General features: G+C 33.3%; 1 protein-coding gene across 1 annotated transcript in view; it reads right to left on the bottom strand.

The window, feature by feature from the left end:
- The window catches only part of PCDH7 (protocadherin 7), a 428,925-nt gene that overhangs the window by 224,120 nt on the left and 187,774 nt on the right, over positions 1-17,031 (bottom strand). Inside the window, 1 exon segment of the mRNA XM_033213939.1 lies at positions 5,796-6,012. Coding sequence (XP_033069830.1) covers positions 5,796-6,012 — 217 coding nt within the window.

Below are 17,031 nucleotides of genomic sequence, written 5' to 3'. Positions count from 1 at the left end.
AACAGAGGAAGACTCCATCTCAAAAAAAAAAAAAAAAAAATCTACCTGCAGTTAATAATAATCCCAACTATTTATCATTGTTATTTAAATAATAATGACAAAACATTTTATCAATTAATATAGTGAAAATACAACTTATTACTTATTTATAAATTATCACACATTGTTGTCTTATTTACTTCCTTCTGCAATCCTATGATTTGCAATTGAACAAAGTGAAGCTAAGAGGGGTTAGAAAATAATACTCCTTGTAGGAGGTAAAGCCAGAATTCAAACTGGTATCATCAGGTTTCAAAGCTTGTTTTGTAAACTAGTAGATTCTACTCACAGCACTGCCGATTATTCTCTAGATTCTTTTAGATTGTACTGTTCCTTTTACCAGACATAGCACACGCTTTAATTAGTTGAGATCTGGCTTAGAGACAGTCTCTATAATCCCTCTCTCTATATATTACTATGAAGAAATCAAAGTGAATAGCACCCTCCCAAAGTGGTGGCATACAGACTTTTGGAGGATACTTGGGAGGTATAGAGCCATGTCACAATTGACAGGAAAAATGAAACAAATGCAGCCTCAGTCAGACACTGGCAATTAGAGTGACATAGAGAAATGCAAAACTATGAAAATGAATCCTTAGCAAGGGAATGTTAGTCTCTTCCTGCAGAAGACGAAAAAAGGTATGACAAGCATTTGGTTTTTTAGGTATTGTGCTTATGCCATTAAAAAGTATATGAGAATCTATGGAAAGATGGAAGAGGCAGCCTTGCTAGAGAAGTTTGCTCAATCTACATGAAATCAGCACAAACCAATAACTAGACAACTTTGCCTGACAGATGCCTGCTTGAAAATTGGGTAAACAGGAGAAAAGGAGGTCCTTTATCTCCTACAAAGATATGCATTTAGTCTCTAGTCCCATTACACTTGGCCATTAAAAATTGGTGGCTTATTCCCAATGATATTTCAAATACACTGTCTAAAAGCAATATGAAAAGTCCATGGTTTACTGCAGCATGTTTAAATAATCAAGGACAAGGTATAATGCATGTAGAATGAAGAGATGAAGGAAACAGAATGAATCAAACAGTTGAGCTTAGCTTATATAAGTGTGACAAAGTAAGGAAGTTTGGAAAGGGAAAGTTCAAAAATATTCATGTATAAAAGTCAAAAGTATTATTTAAAGATCTGAGAAAATCAAGAGGCATAAAATGAATTAGGGATTTAGAGTGGCCAAATTTCTAACCTCATTTAACTTTTTATAAACCTGTTTTATGGATCATCTGCTGTTTTTTTTTTTAATTTATTTTTATGGTGTGATATTTAAGAAAGTCTACCTACAGAAAAATATATATCATTTCCTATCTTTTTTTATTTGCACTCTGACCAAAGTTCACACTGCTAAGTAAAAAAATATATGTGCTTATTCTATTGTGAAATGTCTTAATCATAATTAATGTATTTCGAGGGCATTGCACTCAGGGCTTGATCAGATGCAGATGGCTCTTGCATAGTGGGATCTGAAGGAGGCTCCACAGCTGTCTCCCACACTGGCCTACTATGGTGCCAACATTTCCACCCACCTGGCCAGAAATCACACCATTTGATTCAGTCCACTCCTTTGATTTATGTAAAAAATGCATTTTCTACTATTAAAATGCACTTGCTGTGTGGGTTGACAGAAAGGCCCTAGAATCAGTATTGGCCTGCCCACATTAACATACATTGTCAAATTCACTCACTATCTCACTATGAGACAAATGTCTCTATTCTATAGCGTAAAAGATACAAGAAAAATTGAATGTAAGAGAATCACAGATTATTGGACCTGGAACCGAGTAAGATTTCAGAGTTGATTTATTAATTTCCTTAGATAGTAGCCTACCCACACTGATGGCAAAATTGAGATGAGAAGCCAAGAGAGGTGTTTTCTATATCTGAGCTTATTAAACACTAATTATCACAAAGACTTACATAGCAAAGGCAAACTGGCTTTGCAAAGATAATTTAGAGGGGGCTTTGGAAAGATCAAGTAGGCCATGGCATGAAGGACCAGGATAAATACCATAGACCTAAAGAAACTGTTCCATCCCACTCCAAGAGAAAGTCTGAAGAGTACTGCATAATTAAAATAAGAGCAAACTCTTGCATAGTCAATGCTTGCCTTGAATGAGATGGTGCTTTTAAGCCTAATGTTTGGGTTTTACTTGAATTATCAATTCATAGCAATATGCATCAATTATTCTAACATTTTCATTATCAAATGTTTTTATTACCTATTTCCCACCATAAACTCTATATGAATTATTACTTTATTGCTAAATGTATTGTAATGAAATAACAAATAACCAATTACTTCAATGTTTGATTAGATTGATACTAAAGGATTAGCATGAGATTATCATAATGTTGATGGTAATTAAAGGCAAAGAAATATATATTAGTAATCTTTGTCACAAATAAATGTATAACTAATAAGGTTTTCTTAAACTATTTTTTAAATGGTGTAATGTAGTATTACTTTGCCGGGACCTGAGGCATTTTACAGATTTGGAACTTTAAAATGGTGGGTCTCATTCTACATTATTAGATTCTGGTGGTAAGAAATTATGTTTATTCTTATGGTGTATTCTTTTTCCTTAGATAATAACAGAATAAAACCTCATCCCACATTTGGCAGTAATGTGTTTTAGAATATAGCTTAAAGCTTGTTAAACAGGGCATTAACACACAGGCCCTTGGAATGAAATTGTATTTATCATACTACAATACAGAAAGAAGATAAAACATTTGTAAAACGTAAGTACATTTCACTTAAATTTTCCTGTTTCAGTTCCTTCTTTGCATTTGTGAAAACGTATTTTTATCATTAGCTATCTTAACTTATTCCTGGTTTGTAGCATGACATTGGAATTTTGCTTGTTATTGCACTGGAAATTATCTTCTCAATTTTACAATGAAAGTTAATCCCAAACACTTGGTGATAACTGCATTGTTTCACATAGGTTAAAATTCCAGAAAAATATTTGAGGTAATAATAATAAGGAACTAGCACAGCATCCCAAATGGTATTTTAATGGAAAATCCAAATGAAAATCCAATACAAATCCTGATTAAAACCTAGTCAAGCAAAAAACTACAGATTACCTGGATTCCAATTAAATGTGACAAATGAATACTTGACAGGTTTCAATTCCAATTCTATTTATGTCAGAATGATCCATTAATATTGAAGATGAAATTACCAGAATTTAAGCAATACAATTGCACTTTATGGCTAGATGAGTAGTTTGAAAACATGGACCCAACAAAATTGTTACTCAAAGGTCAACTTTTACAGTTAGATCACCCATAGTGCATCGCATTTCATTCTGTTATTACCTATAAAACAAGGTTAATATGAATCACAGCTAGTAGATGACAAATGGTCACACAAACTCTGAATTTCAAGTGTTGATCACATACAAAATCAGGAAAAATCCATTACATTATCATGACCCTTCCTTTTAACAGGTCTTAAAAACTTAGTTATAAAAAAGAATTAAAGGTCGCTTTTTGGATCTCTTTCTCATTATACTTTCTATTTTATTAACAATCTCACCTGTTAAGTTTTCCATGACATGTATGTTTCATAAAACATAACCGACATGTGTTTGTCACATATAATTATATTTTAATTATTCATCATTTCTTTCTTATTTTAAAGGTGATGAATCCCCATAAACTAATAAAACAGAAACTAACATTAAAAAATGATTATAATGTCAGTAGTACAAAGTCTTTTTTTAATAAAGCTGACATCCAAAAAATAAAAATTTAACTGTGCATTCTGTTCTTTACAGTAAGAATAAGTACTTCTTAAAACACAAACAAAATTATATGTTCTCATGAAAAGGTAATCTCAGATGTAGTAATACCCCTAAATTAAGTTAATCCTGCCTTCCTAGGTATGCTCTATTTATCATCTATCTATATTAAAAATACTGTAATTACATATATGTATTACATGTAATTACATGTACTATATATGTATTCTATATTACATGTATACATCTGTAATTACATATGTTACATGTGTAATAAAGAATACATTATAGTGCATATGATTACATACATGTAATTGCATGTAATTACATAATTATCTTTTAATTATTCATTATTTATTTCTTATTTTAAAGGTGATGAATCCGCATAAACTCATAAAACAGAAACTAACATTAAAAAATGATTATAATGCCAGTGGTAAAAAGCCCTTTTTTAATAAAGCTGACATCCAAATTACATATGTAGTTACATATTACGTATGTAATTACAGTATTTTTAGTTTAATTTCTCTTTCCAAATAATTTTAAACATATCTGCCTTAAATATATTTTCATCAGCATTGCAATTCATACCAAAATTGTATGCCCATTAAAAAAATTACTAAAAAAAACCGTAATTCTTAGAAACCACACCAGACTCCCATCCACATAAGCACACACCACCATACACACAGATAAACATGCCTTTATAGCCATAAGGCAAAATGCCATTTTAACTATGCAAAAGTAATCAAGAGGGACATCAGTCATCAGACCCTGATATCATATCTTCTTACCCGAGAACAATGTGGATAAATAATTATTTAGCATAATATAATTTAGCAATACTTTCACTTGGGGTCATTTATGATACATTATATTCTAATATTGGATTTTAATATTCATAGGTCAACTTCCAGAAGAAAATCAGTCTTTCTCCTGCATTAATATGCTCTACTTGCATATATATCGGCACTAAAGAAACTGGTATATAACACAAAGTTAGAGTATCTTATTTCAGTCGGGGGTTGAGATAGCAAAAGACATAAATCCATTTCAAGTTTTACTAGGGATAAAATGTGTGTGATTCCTCTTCTTTTCTCTCTGTATAACCGTATCTCTCTCTTCATATTTGAAAGAATAATGAAGTTTGGATGAATTTTACCATTCCATTATTTGACACAAATCTATTCCTCAGGCATTTACTTATGACTCAAAATCCAGAAAATAAATCACCAAATTATCTCTGGGAATATAAACAAATGTGGAAAGTTTTATAAGTGCTACTTGCAATCTAAATGTATAACTTCAAGGAAAATGTACACAAGGTCAATTGTGGTAATTATGAGAATCACCTCAAAACAGTATAAAAAGATGGAGTATTATGATTTATTTTCCTTCCTTTCTCTCACATAAAAATGAAAAAACACCTTATATTTAAGTAAGAGGGAAATTCTAATAGTATTTATTGTATATTATGGAGAACAAAGTAGGACGATTCTCCTTTGACTCTATTCAGTGATCACTGGAAAGGAGAGGTTTGAAAACGCCTTTCTAAACATCTAGGACAAGAAAAGGTAGAGCAAGGTATGTTTCTTTCATTTCCTTTCACTAAGACTGGACAGTTGTACTTGAAGAAATAGTTGCATGACAAAAATGAATAGAAGAAAACAATTAGACAAGACCTTTCTTGGTGACTATTGTTTAGGAATTCTGCACTTGTTTAGCTTCCTTCACAGTGGGCCCTGTTCTGATTTATTTATAAGTGCGTTTATTTCGGACAGGATGTTTTAAAATGGTGGTGCAATTTGGGTGAATTTTATCTACAGAGTTATGTTCCTTTATTTGGCATTTCTGTATTTTAGCAAATATTTATCACTTAAATAAAATGATTTTAATGTCAGCTATTTTATTTTGGTTTTAGACTGACCTTCGCGAGTCAACTTATTACGGCTCACTAGCGTGATTATGTGTGTGGATGTTGTGTTTGCCCCTACCATTTTCCATATGCTCTGCCTCACCAACACTGCCATCCGGCGTGGTCCTTTCATAGTTGTCCTCTGGGAGTGGAAGGGCACCCAGTCTTGGCCCTGAAGAACTCTTACTGCTTGGTGTTTCTGACTCCTCCAGCCCGCTGTCATAGCAACTCTGCAGTGACCCTTGATGTGGGTCCTGAGGCTGACTCACAACAGAAAACGTCACTCTACGAAATGGCTGCAAAAGAAAAGATTCTGAATGTCACTACGATATAAGATTGTAAATGATCTTATTAACAAAAAATACATAAATTATATACATTAAGGTCTACCGGCAACTAATTCAATACAAAATGAATAGATATGTTGAAATCGCGTTAGTTAACTATGTATTATCTAAGGCAATGTCTAGAACTTAGATTTTATTATGGTAAAACTGGAAATTCCCTTTCAGAAACAGAGATTTAAAAAACAGTGATTTCACTAAAATACACATTTAAATCTGATATGTTAGTTCCACATATTCAACCTTTTTCTATTCTAATAGTACTCACTTCAGATATGCTTTCCAGAAATGGACTCTAAAAAAACAAGGTCGCTGATTTGTGAAGGCAGTAAATATTGAACTAATCCATTGTAAGAAGACTCAATTTTTAAATACTTTGTCCATATGATACAAAGGCACATATACACCATGGAATACTATGCAGCCATCAAAAAGGATGAGTTTGCGTCCTTTGTAGGGACATGGATGCAGCTGGAAACCATCATTCTTAGCAAACTATCACAAGAAGAGAAAACCAAACACCGCATGTTCTCACTCATAGGTGGGAACTGAACAATGAGATCACTTGGACTCGGGAAGGGGAACATCACACACTGGAGCCTATCAGGGGGAGGGGGGAGGGGGGAGGGATTGCATTGGGGAGTTATACATGATATAAAAGTCATGCACATGAACTTAAAGTATAATAAAAAATAAAAAATAAAAAATAATAAAAAATAAAAAATAAAAAAAAAACAAAGTTATAAAATCAAATGAGATGGCAGTTGACTTAAACTATTCAAAGTACAGCTGACAAATAGGAATTTAGATGCAGTGCTAGGAAACAGAAATACGTTTATTACATAATTCCTATAAAAATATTGTCTATTGACCTTGAAATTGTAAGAGTTTTACTGAAATAATAGATAAAGGTATCCCTAAACAGTGAGTAGAAAATAAACTATAAAGTTTAATTGTGTGTTCTTAATCTTACTGTTTGTGATTTGTTCAATAAAGTAAAATCATGTACAGCCTTTAATTTGTTTCTTAAAAATTTTATGAAACTTTATCCAATTGAACCCCACAATTTGCTATGTTACTAACAATGGCTGGACTGAAGATGGAAGGTATTTGCAGATTATCTTAGTTAACCACAAAATAAAATAAAATAAAATAATAGGCTCATTAAAGGAACAAACCAATGACATGTATTGACAGTGCTACATAAGAATTATAATTTGGAAAAACATATAAAAATGTCCTGCAATGTCAGTCTGAGATTATTCTTGGCAATAGTTGTATCCATAAAGCAGCTGCATGAATTTGAAAAATGTCAGAAGTGTACATATTTTTAAACTTATAACTCAGACTGTTTCTTTTTATTACAAAGTATAAAATTAATGCTGCCAGAAAACAGTAAAAGGTTACAAAACCTTTTTTGCACCTTTATAACTTGAATGTTCATGATACAAATTACTAATCATGACCTGGACCAGTAGAATTTTAGAAATACTGAGGATTATATGCACATGGTAGGTTTTTAATGGGAAAGCTAAGAAGAGTTATAACATCTCCCCCAATTTATAAATTGGCTTTGCTAAAGACAAACACATGCTTCCATAAAATTTCCCTTTATTTTGTCATAGATGGAAGACTAGCTGAAAATATCGTGAATTCTCAGTATTTTTAACCCAGTAGCTCACAATTCATGTACTTATTTGAAGTGTACAATCTTTACAAAGTCTCCTTTTTATTCTGATTCAAAGTCAAAATCAGAATAGCTGAATCTTAATACAAAAGGAAAACATTTAATTCGTGTTCTCTTCTTTATAATGTTTCACTGAATTGGAACTGCAGTATTTATAAACAATTACAAATATTTTCAATATACATAGTATGTATGTCATGGATTTAAATTTACTCACAATAAACTTTTTAGAAACATTATTCTTATTTCACTAATGATTCTCATATTTCTTTACAGTAATATAGTTGTAATATTTTACCCCGTATTTAATAAATATGTATAAGGAAATGTAAATACCCTGTATTTAAAAAATAAAGAAATCAATTTGTACCCTCATTTTTACCTGTGTATGTGTATTTTCTTTTCTCCCACCCCTTGTCCACCCCACCCACCCCATCCACTCCATCCACCCCACTTCTCTCACCTGTGACTGTTTAATGCTTTTGGTCTCACCTTGGAAATGAGACCACTGACAGTCTCCTAAAACCACATTGTTTTACACACAGAAAATATTCAGTAAATACTTCTGAACAATGAAATTTTAATGACAATGTTGAATTTAGCCGAGAATGTCAAGGGTTATGCAGACATATTATCATTTAAAGACATAGCAATGGATTTAAAAATAAACAAACACATAAAAAGAGAAAGGAGGGTCAACTGCTGTTCTTAACTCTGTTTTAATGACTTTCAAATCTTTTAGAATATCTTCATTAACACAAGAAGAAAGCTCAAAATGAATACAGAAATACATAAGACATACCAATAAACTTAGAAACAGAAAATAAGAAATGATTAGAAATGGTGTTTCATTTTGATATAAAAGTAGAAAAAAAGAGTGACATTTGGTTGACATTTGGAATAATTTTGGAAAAATTTTGAAATATGTGCTTAAATGTTTATTCCACCAAAAGTGGATAGGCTAGCAGAGAAACCAGTGATAACTATGTTTATAATGAAAAATGTTAAGAATAAAATAATGTTTTTCCTGTAATGTACTATATAATGACTGCTATGAACCTATGCATTTTGTTTTCTTGATTTCCTACCCTATTTTGACTGTGAATATTTAATCTTTATCAGTTATTTTAGAAGTAAAAATTGCATAATTTTAAAATATTGATATCTATTTATATATTAGAAAATATTTAAATGCATCAATTCTTCCTTTCTTGTACAAAATGCTTTTTGCATTTAAAATAACATCTGAATGAATAAAAATGTAACTGACAACAAATATTTAAAATAAAATGTATCATACAATGGATTATAATATATCACACCTATCATTTTATTCACATTTTAAAATATTTTATTAGAATGTCATAGTAAGATATCAGCATTACATCACTAGCTCTTCAAATTCATTTTGATAATTTTGAATAATAAGTTTTTTGTGGTCAAGTATTTAAGTTGACAATGTGAACCAAATTAATACAGAAGTCAAAAATCTGAAAGAACTCCCACTGATGCAAGAACTAAGATTTAATTTAAATAGTATATCAGACATACAGAGTTAGATGAAATGAGAGAAAGAGAGAAACAGCGAGAGACAGAGGCAGACAGTTGAGTATTGAAAAGATAGCTGTTTTACAGCGAAGGTTATTACACCATATTCATATTATTTATATATTCCAGAAAGATTGACTAAAGCAGAAATGTAAAGCAGAGTGTCAACTCCTGACAGAGAGAATGAATTTGCATTCTATATGTAACTGTCACTTTGTTAATTACTGATACTCTGAAGTAGAATAGCTTACGTGATAATTCTTTAACCTAGATGTGCCTTAGTATCACCCAGAGACCTGGTGGAAAAACCAGATGCCAATATCTGGTCCCAACTTAAATCCAATGAATCAGCAATCAGGGCGGGACTCAGAGATCGGGAGTTTTTAAAAATCCCCAGCTGATGAAGAGGCACAGAAAGGAAAGAGAAACTTTATTGTCAGGAAGAACATAGGTAGAGGTTCAAGAAAGCAACGTGCTCCAGGCAGTTAGCTGGTTCTATAAGGGTATAAAATAGTTTCCAGGGAGATTCAGTAGACTCCTGGTTCCATCTTGAGACTTAAAAGTATGGTCATAAAGACATTTAGTAAATTGCAGTGTCTGAACTTTGTATTTTTCTGTCTGGGGTGATAAACGATTTTGTGTCCTGTAAATGCAAATTGGTCTATCTAAGAGAAGAGAAAGCAAAGAAAGCAAAAGAGCTTGAGGAAGACTGTCAGTCTGCCAGCTCTTTGAAATTGTGAAGACAAGCTACAGACTTGAATAAGTCCTGCAAGACGGAGATCTTAAAGAAAATTATTCCAAAACCTGTGGATGAGATGTGTGAAAGAATTAAAAAACAAGAGAGTGAAAATCAAATAATTTCTTTAGGTAAGTGAATTATCTAAAGAAAAGGTCAATAATGAAGACATTTTCTGACAGTTCCTTATGAAAGAGGAGGAAGAAGAAATGTTGAAGGCAGACGATTATGCTAGGAGATAAAGTATAATGAAATATTTACCTAGCAAGAAGTAAGGCTGAGAGAAGGTGGTGGCAGTGAAAATGGACAGCAAGGCCATTATAAAGAAAGCCCATATATCTTACTGGATTGAGTCATTAATTCACTAGACCTCCATTTATTGTATGCCTACTATGTCCCAGGGTTTCGAGGATGCTCCAACAATGATTCTACACATTTAAGAAACTCAAAACCTTATCAGTCTATAAAAGCACAAAAATATAATGTGATCAAGTTTCCAGTAAAATGGGGGCATAAACAAGATTCTCTAACACTCAGGAATTTAGGGCAGGCACTGCAAAGAGAGTGGTTTGTTGGTTGAGGTCTCTAAAAGAAATTTGATAGATAATATATATTTGGGGGTTGATTATAGATTCCATATTCCATATTGCTAGAAGCAAGCAATTAAAAAAAAATGGGTGAGGGCCAGGCACAGTGGCTCACACCTGTAATCACAGCACTTTGGGAGGCTGAGGCGGGCGGATCACGAGGTCAAGAGATTGAGACCATCCTGGCCAACATGGCGAAACCTCATCTCTACCAAAACTACAAAAATTAGCGGGGCATGGCAATAAGTGACTATAATCCCAGCGACTCAGGAAGCTGAGGCAGGAGAATCGCTTGAACCCGGGAGGCAGAGGTTGCAGTGAGCCGAGATCGCGCCACCGCACTCCAGCCTGGTGACGGAGCGAGACTCCGTCTCAAAAACAATAACAACAACAACAAAAAGATGAGAATGAAAAGCAGGTCACTTTCAAAACTCAGAAGTCAAGGAAACATAACATTTCCAGAAAGGCAATCCTATGTGATCAAAAGCATCAGAGACATCAAGAAGGATGCTGACTACCACATGCCCATTGGATTTATCCTTTAGAGGGCCATTGTGGCTACAGCATCTCTAAACTCTGTGGAACAATTGTAGGTTGGACCAAAAGAACTAGAAGATTGGCTTGTCAATAAATGGAGAAATAGAGAAAGCGGGAATGCACTACTACTCTTAAATATACGACAAGAGAGAGAAATAGGGTAGAAGTTAAAACAAGTATTTCTGTAAAATGTTTGATTTATTGATCTACATTTTTGTCTTTCTTCATTGGCACTGAAGAAGGTTTGCTTGAAAAATAAATATTTGGAGATGTAAACAAAAAGGAGTGCTCGATAAGAGAAGGTGGGAGCAGAATGAAAGAGAGCAAAGAAGACAAGCTAGCTAGAATTAAGAGAGAAATAAAATCAAAATAATTATAAAAACATTGAAATGTTTCGAGGAATTTTGTTAATGGGGTATGTGGATGTATGTGTGTTTAATGGGAAAGAAAAAGCACACAAAAAATAACAGAACAAGAAAATAATTCTATTCCAAGAAACCCTATGGGACCTGGAGGACAAGTCAGCTGATCTTCGGTTACTGTGCCTTAGACTCAGGGTCTGTACAATGGAGATAATAGCACCTGCCCCTTGCTAACTTAAATACTCTCAGAATTAATGAGATAGTAGTATACCTCAGGCCACAGCTATATAACTAGAGTCATCTCCCATTGTTTTGATGCTTTTTAAGAAAATAAAGAGCTAGCCAAGTAAAGTTTCTAAATAGAATTTCTAAAATCCACACAAAATTTCAAACCTAATTATCCTACAAAAGTTCTAAAATTTTATTTTTCTAAATGCAAATTATTTGTACTGCAAATATGTACATACAATAATACTCAACATTTTTAAAAGCTATTTAAATCTAATCATTCATTAAGCATGAATATTTCTCTATTCAGTTATTTTTGAATGGTATTTATCAACTATTTTTTTCTCCATTATGACATACTAGAGACTTTCACTTGAGGACATACCCTACTACAGGTACTACTCGGACATTTTAGAGTTTGTTACAAATATATTCAAAGGTAAACTCCAGATAATGTACACTCTCTGGAGCATTGTATGTACCATCATTCTCCCTCTAAGCCTCCAGCTAATGGAAATGCATTAGAGCTGACGCTGTTTTAAACTACCATATACTTATAACCAACATTGTTCACTCCTTATTTAATTTTATTCACTTTATTTTCTGGAAATCTAGAGGTCCCACGAGTAGGCAAAAGTGTTAAGGGAGAGGTCCTCTATCTGCCATGCTTGCTCTTCTGCTGTTGGAAAGCCTGAACATGGTGGCCTCTTCATATCCTCCCCTCTGCCCTAAAATGTGAGTGAGACCACAGGAAGGGATGTGCGATTACAGTGATCATTTCTGAATGAAATTAATCTCAGAGACTTAAAAGGACAAACATAGCAAATTAGGATTTATTAAATTGACTGCTGTGGGGTGTACTATGTGACATATCCAGTAAATGCACTTGTATTGGATAGTTTTGTTTTCTGAAAAATATAAACAGATGCTAAAATGGACATATTGGTGAAATTGGGATCAAGAGAAAGACTGCCTGCTTAGATAAAGAGAAGAATTAGAATCCATCTGGATTACAGAAAGAAGGCTTCTGTTCTAATGACATTATTGCAAAGGATAAGGCACTCATGAAGGGAAAATGAGGTGAGCATTTGATTCATTATTCCCTTTCCTAAAATTGCATCTCTATGATTGATAACATAAAGCACCTAACAATCACCCTAAATCTAGGCAGTTGACAGATTCAGAGATGACATGAGAAGCTCTCAAAAACTGTACCTTTTTTTCAAAAATAAACTAGCAGCCAAATTCTATCCCGCTCTCCACCCAGAGAGTTCAAGGAAAGTTAAGTCCACACATTTCAAATTCACTAGAAGACTGAAACAGTTTTCAAAAAAGTCCACATTTTTAAATCTCTAGAAAGCAGAAGTCAAATTGTACTATAATAATTTCTTTACTTTTTATTTTGCTTTGTGAATTCATTTTTTTTTAATGTTAAAGAACCATGTAATCACCCTCCCTTTTTGAAAGTATTGCTGTAGTAACATTTACTACTTATAATCTGCACATTTGAGGAAGTTAATTTTTAAATTCACATTATTATTAATGCTATTAATATATTACTAATGTAGTCTGCTTTCAGAATACAATAATTGCAAAATATGTATTACCTATTTGGTATTACAGGTGTTACCTATTTGGAAAAATATTTGTTCAAAAGTTCATGTATAGTTTCCAAGAAGAGCAATAGAGACCAGAAGAATATTTACAAATATATATAATAATAATACAAAAACCTTTCTTTTTATCCATCCTGATTATATTAATTAGAAAGTAACCATCACATCATAAAAGCAAACATTATGTTCCACAATCAGACATATTAAAAATGTGCCTTTCATCTACTAAGCAAAATTTTCTAAATTACAATCTGTACACAATAGTTACAGTAAAACAGAAAATATAGCACAAGGCTAAGAGTGCAGATGCTTTCCCCTTGGAGTCCATTTTTTATAACCTAGTGACACTACCTTTATGGGGATTTTATTGGCAAAAGGATAGGACCCTAAGGATGCCATCTATTGGAAAGAACCTCAGGTTAAATCTCTTTCCTTATTGAATACTGCTCTTTGTCTTACAGACAACTTTATTGGGAACTTTAAATCTGCACCTTCCTTTTTAGCTTCAGTAGTTTCTCCATAAATCGTCTCCTTATCTGGAACTCACATACAGCTGTCTCAGTCACATCAATTATTTCTGAATGGGCTGAAAAGCCTTTTTTATTTTTTCCAATTCACTTAGTTATGTCCATCAAACAGACTTCTAATGACTCTCTTTGTCAGTCATAAAGCACTGAAACAGTCATGGAGCAGAACATTGCACTATTATAAGGAGTGCTGCATTTCATTTTTTAAAGAGGGGCTAAGGCTGTGAGATCTTTCCTTGCAAATGAACAGGCACTGATTAATCTGCAAACAGTCGCAACCAGTGTCAGTGGCTATTGAACAAACATATTTAGGATTTTATAGTGCATTAGTTGGAGTATATCTGGCAGAACTCTCAAACAAACTTTAACCAGGCCTTTAAACTTTTTAAGGGTGTTTTCCTTTGCTAACATTTCAAGATCCCTCCATACTTCAAACTCTCTTTCTTTCTTTCAAGTCAATAGCAGATGAAAGGATATTAACAAGATACATGTTGAGACATTTGGATTAGTTAATCAAAACTCTCATTTGGAGCAGAAGTTAAATAACTGTATTTCCTTTGACTTGCATGCAATTACATATTTGACATTATTATTTATATTTATATTTTAGAAATTAAGAGTGTAAGCGATTACTATAATTCTTAGTCCAGTAGATTACAAACTATTTAATTATTGCAACAAAACAATGATGTTAATTTTTGTTTAAAAAAAAGCAGCTACTCTGTGCCAGGAAAATGCTATTCATTTCATTTATGTTGTCACTTTTCATGCCATCCTTATGTGGATCATATTAATATTCTGATTTTGCAAATGAGAAGAAAATATAATGAACTTCAATATTCAGATTAATGCAAGAACTACTCTAGCTTAAAAATGCCAATCGGCTTCTTGGGTTTTTACCCGCACTAATGAAAAATGTCAGGAAACAGAATAGCCAAAGCCTAAAACTCTTGGTTAATGTAGACAATTGTTTTTCTGAAAACTTCTAAAAAAGACATTATATTCTAAAACACAAATTGCGGGCACTGTATATTGGTGACACAATCATTCAATCTAGGTTTGCTCTTTATTGCTGGGTTATTTTAAACCTAGTCAAGGGTTTGGCAAACTTTTTTTGTAATATGCCAGAAAGTAAGTATTTTAGGCTTTGTGAACATAGGTCTCTGCCATAGCTACTCAACTGTGTCAGTGGAGTGTAAAAATAGCCATAGAACATCTGTAAATAAATGGACATGGCTATGTTCCAGTAGTATATATATATATATATATTTTTTTTTTGGAGAATTTTGTTATGTACTTTAAGTTCTGGGATACATGTGCAGAAAGTGCAGATTTGTTACATAGGTATGTACATGCCATGGTGATTTGCAGCACCCATCAACTCGTCATCTACATTAGGTATTTCTCCTAATGCTATCCCTCCCCTTGCCTCCCAACCCCCAAAAGGCCCTGGTGGGTGATGTTCCCCTTCCTGTGCTCATGTATTCTCATTGTTCAACTCCTACTTGTGAGTGAGAACATGCAGTGTCTGGTTTTCTGTTCCTATGTTAGTTTGCTGACAAGGATGGTTTCCAACTTCATCCATGTCCATACAAATGACATGAACTCATTCTTTTTATGGCTGCATAGTATTCTATGGTATATATGTGCCACATTTTCTTTATCCAGTCTAATATTGATGGGCATTTGAACTGGTTCCAAGTCTTTGCTATTGTGAATAGTGTTGCAATAAACATACATGTGCATGTGTCTTTATAGCAGCATGATTTATAATCCTTTGGGTATACACCCAGTCTTGGGATTGCTGGATCAAATAGTAGTTCTAGTGCTAGATCCTCAAGGAATTGTCACACTGTCTTCCACAATGGTTGAACCAATTTACACTCCCATCAACAGTGTAAAAGCTTTTCTATTTCTCCACATCCTCTCCAGCATCTGTTGTTTCCTGACTTTTTAATGATCGCCATTCTAACTGATGTGAGATGGTATCTCATTGTGCTTTTGATTTGCATTTCTCTAATGACCAGAGATGATGGGCTTTTTTTCATATGTTTGTTGGATGCATAAAAATGTCTTCATTTGAAAACTGTTCATATCCTTTGCCCACTTTTTGAGGCGGCTGCATTTTCTTACGAATTTAAGTTTCTTATAGATTCTGGATATTAGCCCTTTGTCAGATGGATAAAATGAAAAAGTTTTCTCCCATTCTGTAGTTTGCTTGTTCACTCTGATAGTTTCTTCTGCTGTGCAGAAGCTCTTCAATTAGACCCCATTTGTCAATTTTGGCTTTTGTTGCAATTGCTTTTTGTGTTTTAGTCGTGAAGTCTTTGCCCATGCTTATGTCCTGAATGGTATTGCCTAGGTTTTCTTCTAAGGTTTTTATGGTTTTAGGCCTTACATTTAAATCTTTAATCCATCTTGAGTTAATTTTTGTATAAGGTGTAGGGAAGGGGTCCAGTTTCAGTTTTCTCCATATGGCTAGCCAGTTTTCCCAACACCGCTTATTGAACAGGGAATCCTTTCCCCATTGCTTGTTTTTGTCTGGTTTGCCAAAGCTCAGACGGTTGCAGATGTGTTGTGTTATTTCTGAGGTATTTGCTCTGTTCCATTGGTCTACATATTTGTTTTGGTACCAGTACCATGTGGTTTTGGTTACTGTAGCCTTATAGTATAGTTTGAAGTCAGGTAGCGTGATGCCTCCAGCTTTGTTCTTTTTGTTTAGGATTATCTTGGCTATATGGGCTCTTTTTTGGTCCCATATGAAATTTAAAGTATTTTTTTCTAATTCTGTGAAGAAAGTCAATGGTAGCTTGCTGGGAATAGCATTGAATCTACAAATTAATTTGGTCAGTATGGACATGTTCACAATATTGATTCATCCTATCCATTAGCGTGGAATGTTTTTCCATTTGTTTGCGTTCTCTCTTATTTCCTTGAGCAGTGGTTTCTAGTTCTCCTTGAAGAAGTCCTTCACATCCTTTGTAAGTTATATTCCTAAGTATTTTATTCTCTTTGAAGCAATTGTGAATGGGAGTTTGCTCATGATTTGGCTGTTTGTCTATTATTGGTGTATAGGAATGCTTGTGATTTTTGCACATTGATTTTGTATCCTGAGACTGCTGAAATTGCTTATCAACTTAAGG

The sequence above is a fragment of the Trachypithecus francoisi genome, unplaced genomic scaffold (assembly GCF_009764315.1).
Source record: "Trachypithecus francoisi isolate TF-2019V2 unplaced genomic scaffold, Tfra_2.0 Lachesis_group1, whole genome shotgun sequence".
Taxonomy (NCBI): Eukaryota; Metazoa; Chordata; class Mammalia; order Primates; family Cercopithecidae; genus Trachypithecus; species Trachypithecus francoisi.
Note: the sequence above shows the minus strand (reverse complement) of the source record. Positions and strands in the feature narration are given on the sequence as shown.